The 12,363-nt window shown below is 33.1% G+C and overlaps 1 protein-coding gene across 3 annotated transcripts; it reads left to right on the forward strand.

Moving 5' to 3' along the window:
* The first annotated feature begins 7,187 nt into the window (after positions 1–7,187).
* LOC130815995 (uncharacterized) lies at positions 7,188–10,217 on the forward strand. Of its 3 annotated transcripts, none has more exons than XR_009042678.1 (3): positions 7,188–8,414; positions 8,761–9,824; positions 9,910–10,217. XR_009042678.1 is itself a non-coding variant. In XM_057682560.1 (2 exons), the coding sequence occupies exons 1-2, from the start codon at positions 8,283–8,285 to the stop codon at positions 9,115–9,117; spliced, it is 489 nt and encodes a 162-aa protein (XP_057538543.1). In that variant the 5' UTR covers positions 7,188–8,282; the 3' UTR covers positions 9,118–10,217. The 3 variants fall into 3 exon arrangements, 1 of the variants encoding a protein (XP_057538543.1); XR_009042679.1 differs by having other exon boundaries at positions 8,761–9,782; XM_057682560.1 differs by having other exon boundaries at positions 8,761–10,217.
* The last annotated feature ends 2,146 nt before the right edge of the window (positions 10,218–12,363 follow it).

Raw genomic sequence — 12,363 nt, forward strand, 5'->3', positions numbered from 1 at the left:
AATATGATTAGTGTCGTTTTACAGAATGATAATTTTTTGGTTTTCTTTAATTTTTCTTTAATTTGGTGAAAGCTGTCGTTCATTTCTTCTATTTTTAGTTCATTGATAAGTTATACAGAATGAATTCATATGGTGAATTTTGATAATTTTTTGGTTTTCTTTAATTTTTCTTTAATTTGGTAGTGATTTCAATGTATTTTGTGGTTTTATTGTGTTGATTGTTGAAGAAAATATCAATATCGGTACTGGAGTATTGCTGTATTGGTTTTGATTACAGCCCTACTTGTTGAAGGGTCTGAAAGTCTGGGAATCAGTTAAGGAGCTTGCTAGAGGCTATGAATATTTGATGGGACTGATAATTTTTACGCCTATAGCTGTATTGTCATGGTTCCCATTTGTTTCTGAGTTCCAAACAAGGTTGCTGTTCAACCAAGCATTCAGTAGAGGTCTGCAAATCTCGATGATTCTGGCCGGGAAGAAAGATCGTGGCCAAAATATGGGAGACCTATTGAGCAATTGACCTGTAATGAGCCTTGTAGTCATCTGTAGTCATTTTCTTTACTGTATTGGTTTTGAGCAATTTTGTAATGACCTTTACTGTAATGAGCAATTTTGTGGATTTTAATATTAATTTTGCTTTACTGGTATAACTTATCAATAGGCTGAATTTTGCTTTACGCGTTCAATTTTGCTTTACTGTATTGGTTTATTCTGTTAGATGTCCATACAACTGTTTTTTGTTTGGAATTTGTGAACCAAATAGAGAAGTAATATGCATTTGTTGTTCCTGTATTGAGGAATCCACAAGTGAAGGTTTTATCAGGAGAAATGAGAAGATCCTTTTGTTGTTCCTGCATTTGTTTGGATCTTTGACATTTAAGGAAGATCCTTTTGGAAGAAAATTTCTAGCAAAAGAGAGGGATGTTAGATTGGTATAAAGGAGGAGAAGGAAGAAAGTTGTTTGGGTTTTCATTGTTAATTACTGTTTGTATCAATGTATTGTTGCTTCATGGGGATGATGTTATTTATTAACAATTACTCTTATTATTTTTTGCATACTAGAACTACTGTTACGTTCTATTCAGTTTGAAGACTTTGAACTATTTTTTATTTTGAACCATTTAATTTAAATTATTTTTATTGGTTTATTGGTTTATTGCTGTTGCTGTATTGCTGTTGCTGAATTGCTGATTTTCTGTATTGGTTTATTGGTTTATTGCTGTTGCTGTATTGATTTTCTGTATTGTTTTCAATTTTCTTCGAGTTGTTGATAAAATTGAAGATGCGTTGGAAACACTTGCAATATTTTGTAAAGTTTAACCCATGGTGTTATTTTTTTTTTTTTAAGGTATGGCTGACCCTGCTGTGGCTGTCCCCGAACAAAGAAGAGTTGTTAAACATAAAAAAATTACGTCACCGGTTTGGGATCAGTACCATGTATCGTACCCCAATGACGTACGGACGGTAAAGTGTAAATACTGCGATTATGAGGCAGCAGCACCAGGTAGTGCAGGTACAACTAATTATAAACGTCATACTGAGGGCTGTAAAGGTTATAAAGAGTTCATAAAAAATAACCCAAACGCTAATGTTGTGTATGATCATGATACTTACGTGCTTAAGTTTGCTGATTCGATATTATATCATGGATATTGTTTGAGTATGGTAGAGCATATTAAAACTAGAGAATTGCATCGTTGGTTAAATCCTAATGTCAAAGATGTGTCTAGATATACGATAACTAAATGCGTAATGGGTGAACATGAAAAGTACAAAAAACTAGTATTTGACAATATGCAATCTTGTAAGAGTCGTATATGCTTAACTTGTGATGGATGGACAGCATGTACTTCGCGTTCATATTTTGCCCTTACTGCCCATTTCATCGATGATGATTATAAATTGCATTCCCTTTTGTTAAATTTTCGCCGTTTTCCCCCACCCCACGATGGTGAATCTATATTCATGTTTGTGAAAGGTTTGTTGAATGACTGGAATATAGGTAGAAAAGTTTTTTCAATCACACTTGATAATGCTTCCTCTAATAATAGGATGGTTGAAAAACTAAAACGTGATTTGCACTCCTCTTCTCCTCTCCCTTTAGATGGCAAGTTTTTTCAATCACACTTGTTAAAAAGGGTTTGAAACTTGTTGATAATTCCGTGACTAAGTTACGTGCGGTTGTTATATATGTTGATTCTTCTGATTTTCGACTTACAAATTTCGAGAAAGCTAAAATTGATAAAGGTTTGCAATCAAAGGGTAAATTAGTTTTGGATGTTTCCACTAGATGGAACTCTACTTATGACATGATTCATAGGGCTCTTGAGGTAAAGGATGCTATTGATTTATATCTTGTTCGTGAAAGGGATATTGATGTTGATATTATTTCTGAGAATGAGTGGGATACACTTCAAGATATTTGTGATTTTCTTGAGCCATTCTATGAGATTACCAAGCTTTTTTCTGGTTCAAAATATCCCACTGCAAATTTGTACCTTTCTTGCATAATATGTATTGAAAAGATTTTGACTGATTCCCACCAAGATCCTAGTGATGCTGTGAGAAAGATGGCTGCTCCTATGTGGGAAATGTTTGATAAATATTGGTCCGATCATTCTATGGTTCTGTCTTTTGCCTTTTTACTTGATCCACGTTTTAAGATGACTTTCCTTAGTGATTATTATTCTATGCTGTATGTACCTACTGCGGTTGAACAAAAGGTAAATGATGTGCTTGCTGCGTTTGTTGCTTTATATGAATGTTATATGAATACCACTCAATCTGCTCCTGTTGCACTCTCTCCGTCAAACCTTGGTCCTCCTCGTCCGTTCCAAATGCGCAAGTTACGTCATGATTTTCCTCGTATTTCTGCATCTAGGACGGCGAGAGGTGATGTGGACTCTTATTTGGCCATGTCTCTTGTTGTTGATTATGATGGTTTTGATGTTCTTGAATATTGGAAGGGACAGTCTACCTCTTATCCAACACTCGCACTAATGGCTAGAGATATTCTAGCCATTCCAATTACTTCAGTTGCATCTGAATCTGCTTTTAGTGTTGGTGGTCGGATCCTTAACAAATTGAGATCTTCTTTGTTACCAAAAAATGTTGAAATTTTGGTGACAACGCGAAATTGGCTATTTGGGTTTGAACCCGAGGAAAATGCGAAGGAGATATTAAGTGTTATTGAGGAAAATAACACTGATCATGATGATAATGCTTCAGGTAAGTGTAGTGCTCTATGAAGATTTTTTTCTTGTAATTTGGTTTTTTACCAAATTATCATATCTGAGCGCCCAATTTATATTTTATAATTAATTTATATTTTTTTTATTTTATTTATTATAACTTTCTGTCGTTTTTCCATCTCATGCTCTTAATCATAATACTCAGTATCTGAAAGTTGTTACTTTTATATGATCTTAAGGTACACTAAGTTTGGTGGAGCAGTTCCTTACAGATTATTGAAAGGCGGTGTCGCATTGAGGACTAGGAGCAGGAGATCTAAGGTGGTGATGGAAGAGGAGGAAGGAGATCTAAAGTTATTTTGTATTTTGTTTAAGTGATGATTGATGTTTAGTATCTGAAAAAAATGTAATGGATCTATTTTAAATTTCGTCTAAACTATTAAATGAAATGAAAGTGGTTTATCAATTTCATAGGTTAATATTTTGTATTGGTTTATATTGTTATATGTTGATTTTAATACAGTATTAATTAGTCAGGAAATTAACCTGAACTTGGTAATTACATTGGTTGCAAAGTATGAACTATGTTTATGCAATTTTGCAATTTCTGAGTTTTGTAAAATTTATACTTAATTTTTTAGAAAAGAAAAAGGCTTTACTAAATTACTGAGTTAATATATATTAACTTATAATTTATATATTTATTTTATAAAAATTTATATTTAATTTAATTTTTATCATATAGAAATAATATAATTAAGTTTAATTTAATTATTTTATATAAAATTTTATTATATTTTGACAACTTAGAAGAATTATGTAGATAAGTTCGGTCCAAAACAGGTTCGGTACAAAACAGGTTCGGTACAAAACAGGTTCCAGGTTCGGTATAATACAGGTTCGGTACAATATAGATTCGGTCAAAAACGGTCGGTTAAAAACGGGTATTAAGCGGGTCGAAAACAGGTTTCGGTCTGAAAACAGGTTCGGTATCGGTCGGTCACGGTATGATAAAAACAGGTCGAAAACGGTTTTCGGTTTAAAACAGGTATGGTACCGGTCGGTTTCGGTATGTGTAAAACAGGTCGGAAACGGTTTCGGTCACCATTCGGGTTCGGTAGCGGTCGGTATCTGGTCACTTGTATTCGGTCAAAAACGGGTTCGGTATCGGTCGGTAACAAGTCGGTAAAACAGGTTTCTGACCACATTTACAGCCCTAATTTAGACTACACAATATACAAGTGTTTATAGTCACAAATCTCGGTGGGATTGGAGGTACACCTAAACAGTGTGCTTCGCGCGTGCTTTCCTAAGTAATACTCTTTAAGTTAAAAAAATAATAATAATATTAATAAAATAGTGATAATAATATTAATAAAATAGTGCTTTCCTAAGAAATATTATTTACACTCTATGAGTATTTACAGTCATGGGTATTATTGGTGGAGTTGGAGTTAATTAATCCGTAACAACGCTCCCTTAATGAATTAAGAAACGGTTTCAGATTAGAATGTGATGTAGAGTCATATGTACAAATTCATAAACAAAAACAACCAAAAAATTGGAATTTAAGTTAAAATAAATATTTTAAAACTAGACAATATAGGTAGTAATCCAACAATGGCTTCATTATAATAATAATAATAATAATTATTATTATTATTATTATATACTTTTATATTTCTGGCTAAGTCCAACAAGAACACCAACATAATGCTAAATCTGAAGACTTCGATATTTCTCCTTCAACTAAAAAAATGTAGAACAACCAATTCAAACCATATTATTTGCTTATTATCATACACAACTTATAATTATATGAATGGAAGCAAATAATTCAAACCCTATTATATAGAGCAACTGATTCAAACCTTATTATATGCTCAACAAATTTGATTGAAACTTGAAATTAAAAAAAATATTTTAAACAAAATAACCTAAGAAATGACGGTTGCAGCTATTGGTGCATCGTGGTTGTGGCCGGCATCATTGCTGCTGTTTTATAGCAGGTGTGGTGGCAGTGGGTGGGGAAGCAGCTGTTGGTGACGCATATGTTGGAGGTTTAGTGGCTGGTGTGATAAGTGAGGGATTGGGAAAGCTAGAGTTTCATTATGAGTTTGTAAGTGAGGATTCGGAAATTGTTTAAAATTGGGCGGGATTGGGAAATCAATGGGGGAGCAGGATTGGAAAAGTTTTTGCGGTTGGTGGTTTGTGAGGGGAATAAGTTATTTAAGGAAAAAATTATCGAAAATAATTTAATATTTCTTTGATTTTCCTACAATAATCTTAAATATCAGTTGATCAGAATAATCACATATATTGTATGATTTAACCCGAAGTGTTGTTGGATCACCTGCAACAGGTTGTATATTAAAATAATTGCCAAAATCGATATGATACTAAGAACTTTGATTTGTGATAATAATGACAATGAACTAAACAAATGTTTGATATTGTAAAACTTGCAAAGAGACATAAAGATTTAACGAGGTTCACCCAATGATAGCTACGTCCTCCGTCGTGTGTAGTTTCTTATTTATATTATATCAAATGATTATAAAACAACAATTGAGTAAGAGATAAAATCAACAGGCTATGTGTTTGGCGTAAGAATTGTGTTTGATGTGTTTTATATGTGAATGAGAGCTCTCTATTTATAGGAGAAATTACACTAAGTAACATTAAATATATTAAAACTATGAATAAATGATAATGAAACATCCCCAAGTACTTGAAGAGTCAAAAACAGCATCCTAAGACCATCAGAGACTTCGCTCGACCAAAACAGGGGCTCGCTCGATCGAGCGGATTGGTCGAGCAGGCTACAGAAAGTTTCTGGTTGCTTTTTGTCTACTCGCTTGACCCACCCTAGAGCTCTCTCAGTTGGGCGAGCTGGTCGAGCAGCACTTCAGAGAGCTTTTGACAGCATTGCTCGACTTGCATAGTAGAGCATCTTGAATTAAACCTTTGCACTTCTTCATTAAGTCCCATAATTCCTATGATTAACTCACACTTCATTACCTCATTAATCCATACTTTTAATCACCATCATAAACCACAATCATCAAGACCAACTTAATACACCCATTAACACACTCTTGGATTCCATCCCAAGAGTCATACATGAATGCACATATCAATTGTGCACTCAAGTCACACCATTCATAACATTATTCATAATAGTATAAAATATAATTTAATTTTTTTTTCTTTCTTTTTTGAAGTGATTTAATGTTATTTACTTAATTTATTGGAAAGTACTACCAAACTCTTTTACTTCCTATTCCAGAAAGTACCACGACCTCCATTAGAGCTTGCATTTGCTAATTTGCTGATTTTCGACCTTCATTATCTAGCCATCAATGGAAAGTTTTCTTAATTTTGTAAATTAAATGAGGGTTTCGAATTTCCCATTTTCAATTCCAATTATGCATTTAAAATTTTTTTTTCTTGATTTGATCTATGCTAGGCTAGTCTGTGTCATTCCTTTACAATAAAATGGTGGTTTGGTGGGGTGTTTAAAAAAACAAAGGTTGAATTAGAGTATGTGGGTAGTATGTGTAAATCAATGAGCATAGAACCTGGCAAGTTATCTTGGTTTGAACTTAAGGGGATAGTTGAGGAAGACATTGGTTTCAAGTCTCCATTTACCTTATACTATTTGGATCCTAAGGCAATGACTTATGAAGAAGGATTGAAGAAACTAATTAATAATGTTTCTGTAAGTGAAACGGGTAATGTGGGTACTGACTTTAGGGTTGTAGATGTGTATGTTGTTGATGTTAAACATGATGATAATATGTCTCTGAAAATGAAAAAAGAAGTTAGTAATGTAGGTAAAGCACATGGCTTTGTGGGTGAAAGGAAGAAATTAACACCTAGGAATGCACATAAAGCTACGTGTGAGACAAGTGGTCCCCAAGACCTCATTAAAAAACCCAACCCACCTAACATTTCAGATATTTATAATGAATCTGAAAACCAAAGATGCTTTCTTCATAGCCCAAATAGCCTCACAAACTCACAACTTGAAAAGAATTATAAGCTAATCCCCATGGAACAAGGTTTATCTAAAAATGAGCTAGATTTCACTTATGATTGGTATGAGACTTGGCTTGCTAAAATTGCATCTAGTGAGATAAATGAGAGTGATGAATAAGCTTCTGAAGATGAAGATGATAGCACAGATCTAGACTATTTAATTTAAGATTAGGATAACACTGAAGGAGATGAGTCAATTGAGCTTATTTTGAGTGAGCACTTGTTCGAGGAGGAGGATGAAGGTGTTGTTCAATCAAATTTGAAGATTGGTAAGTGCTCTTTGAATGATGTAGTGTCTGAATATGAAAATAGTGATGATGAAATTGTCATACCTACTGTAGTAAATGATAAGACAGACTTTAGGAGGTTTAAATGGTGTGTTGGAATTTCTTTTGGTAATTCTCTTAAATTTAAACAAGCTGTTACTAGATATGCTATTGCTCAAGGGAGAAATGTTAAAAATTGTGCAAATGACAAAAAACGATTGCAAAGACTTGGAGTAAGATGTGTTAAACGGTGTCCATTTAGGATTTTTTCTAGTTGGGATAGGAAGACAACTTCATATGTTGTGAAAACAGTGGATGGTCAATATACTTGTCAAAGGAATATGGATTCAAATAGGCAATTCAAGGCTTCTTGGTGTATGGAGAAGTTACTTGATCTGTTCAAAAGTAGACCACACATACCATCATCTGAAATTATAGACATTGTGAGGAAGAATTAGAGGATAATTATTACTAGGGGTTTTGCATGTAAGATTAAATATGCTGCTCATAGAAAGTTACATGGTTCAATGAAGCAACACTACTTTAAGCTAATGAGTTACATGGAAGCATTGAAACAAAGTAGCCTAAATAGCCATTTTACAATTGTCACTGATGGGAACACAAATCCACCTACATTTCAAAGAATGTTTGTTAGTTTTGAAGGTATAAAGGAAGGTTGGGTTAAAGGGTGTAAGAAGGTTTTGTGTATTAATGGTTGCTTTATAAAAACTTTTTTGAGTGGCATGTTACTAAGTGCAGTTTTGGAAGGGATCTAAATGAGCAAATGTATCCCTTGGCATGGGCTATGGTTGAAGGTGAGAATAATAAATCTCGGCAATGGTTTATTTCTGAGCTTAAAAAAAGTGTTCCACATGACAATGGCACTGGATGGACTGTTATTTCTGATGAACATCAGGTATGATTTCAACCTATTCTTTTACTTCTTGCAATGGTTTATGTATTGTTTTGAGCTACTTTTTTGTTGTATTGAGTTGTTGAACATCACTGTTTTAAGCCACTGCTTTTTCTATTTTGAGCTGCTGAACATTAGTGTTTTATGATACTTATTTTGCTATTTGAGCTACTAACTATCACTATTTTAAGCTACTTATTTTGTTGTTTTGAGTTGCTAAAAATCACTGTGTTAAGCTACTGTTGTCTTTGTTTTAAGCTGCTGAATCTTGATGAGTTGAGCTACTGTTTTCTTTTTATTGTTGTGTGGTGTTTGTGCTACTATTATGTGCTGATTACATACTACACAGAGCATTGTAAGGGCTATGGGAATTGAACTTCCAAATACCGAACATAGGCATTGTGCTAAACATATATATGCTAATTGGAACAAAAGCTTCAAGGGTGAAGAAATGAAGCTTTTATTTTGGAGGTGTGCAAAAACTTATAATGAAGCTGATTTTAATGATGGAATCACAGAAATGGAGAAAGTAAACCCTGTTACTACTGAAGCATTTAAATTGGCTAATCCTCATTTATTTTGTCAAGCTTATGTAAAGGTTGATACAAAGTGCAATGTGAAATTGAGTAACATGGCTGAAACTTTTAACAATTACATCATGCATGCTAGATCTAAACATTTGATTGATATGCTTGATGATATTTGAACAATGCTAATGAAGAGGATAGCTACAAAGAGGGAACAATGTGCAAGTAAGTGGAGTGGATTGTTATGAAAGAAGAGGCAACTAATTGCACTGTTCTACCATCTACAACTACAATATTCCAAGTTGCTCATCACATTGACGTATTAGAGGTGGACATACAAAAATAATATGTACTTGCAGGAAATGGGATCTTAAAGGGATTTCTTGTTGTCATGATATTGCCTCAGTTAGTTACCTACATAAAGATGTCGAGTCATTTGTGGATGAATGTTACACCAAAGCTGCGTACACAAGGGCTTGTACAGTTAGCGTAGCTCCTTGCATTGGAGAACGTCATTGGCCTAAAATTTATATGTCACGAGTTAAAAGTGCTCATGAGGACCCAAAGAAACCAGGGAAATTCACAAGACATGGCATGCAGATGAGGTGTGGCATTTGTAAATCCACTGAACACTATAAACAAAAGCGTCCAGAAAAGGGTAAAGCTGCTGACCCTACACCACCACCAATGAAGAGAGGAAGAGGAAGACCAAGAAAGGATGTTAATGAAAGAAGAGTAAACCCAAAATCACAACCATGTCAACCAGCCAATCATCAGCTAACTGCACATCCTGGGGCAAGAGGTAGAGGCGGGAGAAGGATCCACACAGGGCAAGGGAGCAAAGGTGGTAATCCAAGTAGTTCTGTTACAAATGCTGAAACGATAAGTTAGTTAAACTTTATGCCAAAAAGTTATTACACATCAAATAAAAGTTCAGTCAACCTAATAATTGTTATGTTCCTTTTTAACAGTGCAAACGTAAAAGAGGAAGGTCAAGCAAGAAAAGCCAAACTCATGTTGACGTACTCTCAACTCAAGCATCAACAACCAAGCAATGAAGAACCTTTGTTAATATTGATATTAATAGTTAGTACAACATTTAAGAGCATTTGTAAACATTGAAGCCTATGTAGAGCTAATGTATTTTTAATGACTTAAGTGTTGCTTTGTAAACCTTGATATTTTATCAAACATTAAGTATGGTAGTGATATTTTGTAAAGGACTATATTAGCTCAATATAATGGAATGTATGGTAGTGATATTTTGCCAAATATTTTGTAAAGGAATATATTAGGAAATGGAATCTTATTTCATTATATTAATTGTCTTACATTGTTGTAGAATCTTCATTACATTTTACTAATCATGTTAACATAAATAAGAAGATTACAAATAATAACCATGATGCAACAAGCCCAAATCCTAAAGCTTTTGTTGCATTTATTTGTTTAGCAAGTTCAATCTTCAACAAAGCTTCACTCTCCATCAATTTTTGTTTTTTAATCTTCAACTGTCAATTTTCTCAAGTAAGATAGAATATTGTTCTTCCAAACAATATGCTTCTCTAAATGCTTCCGACTTGATTACATCATCCTCCTACTTGAAAAATTTGCAATTTAAGTCATAAACAAAATCAAGATTAGCTAAACTAAATTACTTTACTAAATTAAATCATAATCAAAAAAATTAAACCATAACTTACAGGCCAAAGACCACAACCATAAAAATCGATCCCCAACTCTAGAACCTTTTCTAGCAATTAAAATTTTGCTAGAACACCATGTTCACATTTAGGGCTTTCCCTTGCAATTGACCTTCTTGATGTTGAAGAATGAGATGTGGTAATGCTCTTCATGGCATGAGAGTACGGGTGAAAAGTTTGGTTTTTGGTTTGAATTCGATACAAATCCAAATCAAATCAAATAAAATTCGATTTTGATATTTTCAGTCCAAATCCAAATCATAATATTTATAATCCAAATTGCACCGAACCAAATTTTAAAATATCAATCCAAATGAACCGAATTGCACCGATTTGTATATTTTGCACCGAAAGTCAAATTTGCATGTATTGTTTCAAAATTGTTCTTTCTAAAGCTCCTAAATAGATATTAATAATTTTAGGGTTTTTAATTTGAATAAGGAAAAAAATTTTAACAAAAATCTAAAAATAAGGGCAAAAATTCAAATAAATCAAATGGAGGATATAAACATGCCTTTAACATTTTGGTTTTTTCGGTTTTTTGGTTTTATTGGACCCTAAACCGAGTCCAAATCGAACACCGAATTATAATAAAAATTCAGTCAAAACCAAACCAAATTTAAAATATAGTCAAACGAAATTACTTATTTGATTTGGTTTAGTTCGGTGTTCGGTTTTTCACCAAATTACTTGCACCCATACATGAGAGATGAAAAAAAATAAAGAAAATGGAGATGTTTGCTGATTTTTTTGGGTTTTAATGAAGAATTATGGGTTTGGGTTTTAATGGAGGAGAGAAGAAGTAATCCATTAATGGAGGAAGATGATGATGCAGGGGTTAAATAAGAAAGAAATGCAACGACTAGTTTACCGGAACAACAAGTCAAAAATGATTCAACAACACTCCGGGTAAAATGATACAATACATGGGATTATTCATGATTAACTGATAGTTGGGATTATTGTAGAAAAATCGAAAAAAGGTTGGATTATTCTGGGTAATTTTTCCTTTTTTTAAATAAATAATACTTAATAGGGTGATGTTTTGGCAACAACTTTTTTGTAACAATATATTTCATCATTTCTTGCAACAATTTATGTTGTTACGAATTACTAACTTAGTTTTAATAACTAAATTAGCCATTGCCAAAATTCGGGTCTAACCCGTGAAAATTATCTAGAAATGGGGAACTGAATTTTTATTTATAGCAACAATTATTTAGCAACAATAGTTTTTGCAACAACTTTTATTTTTCGCAACAAGAAAATAATAGTCGTTGCTAAAACTTGATGCTAAAAATGATTTTTCTTATAATGTGAGCAAGATCGGACGTAGTTATCTCTTCCTTCTTATGCTTGAGGACATTCCTTACATCCCTCCATGAAGATGGTGATTGGTCTATTATACTTGAATCAATGTAAATTTCATCCATGTTTATAACATGCATTTTCTTATTAGTGAGTATACGTTGTAACTCATGAAATTATTCTATTATTGGTCGATTTTCTATCATCTTATATACATTGAAATTATTAACAAGAAGCTTTCTAGAGGTAGCATCCTCGGCTATGTATTTATCTTTAAGACCATATACCATAAAATTTTAACAATTCAGAAAATTGTAAAACATCAAACAAAAAGTCTTTCATACCATTTAGAATATGCCTCCGTCAAATGAAGTCATTATTTTCCCATTTATTCATTTTTCTTGTTTTCTCCAA

Source organism: Amaranthus tricolor, chromosome 6 (assembly GCF_026212465.1).
Source record: "Amaranthus tricolor cultivar Red isolate AtriRed21 chromosome 6, ASM2621246v1, whole genome shotgun sequence".
Taxonomy (NCBI): Eukaryota; Viridiplantae; Streptophyta; class Magnoliopsida; order Caryophyllales; family Amaranthaceae; genus Amaranthus; species Amaranthus tricolor.

Excerpts from the sequence above, each read along its gene's own strand:
- LOC130815995 (XM_057682560.1), top strand. The coding sequence starts at position 8,283 with ATGTATCCCTTGGCATGGGCTATGGTTGAAGGTGAGAATAATAAATCT. Across the intron at positions 8,415-8,760 it reads TTATTTCTGATGAACATCAG|AGCATTGTAAGGGCTATGGG; the intron begins GTATGATTTCAA and ends CATACTACACAG.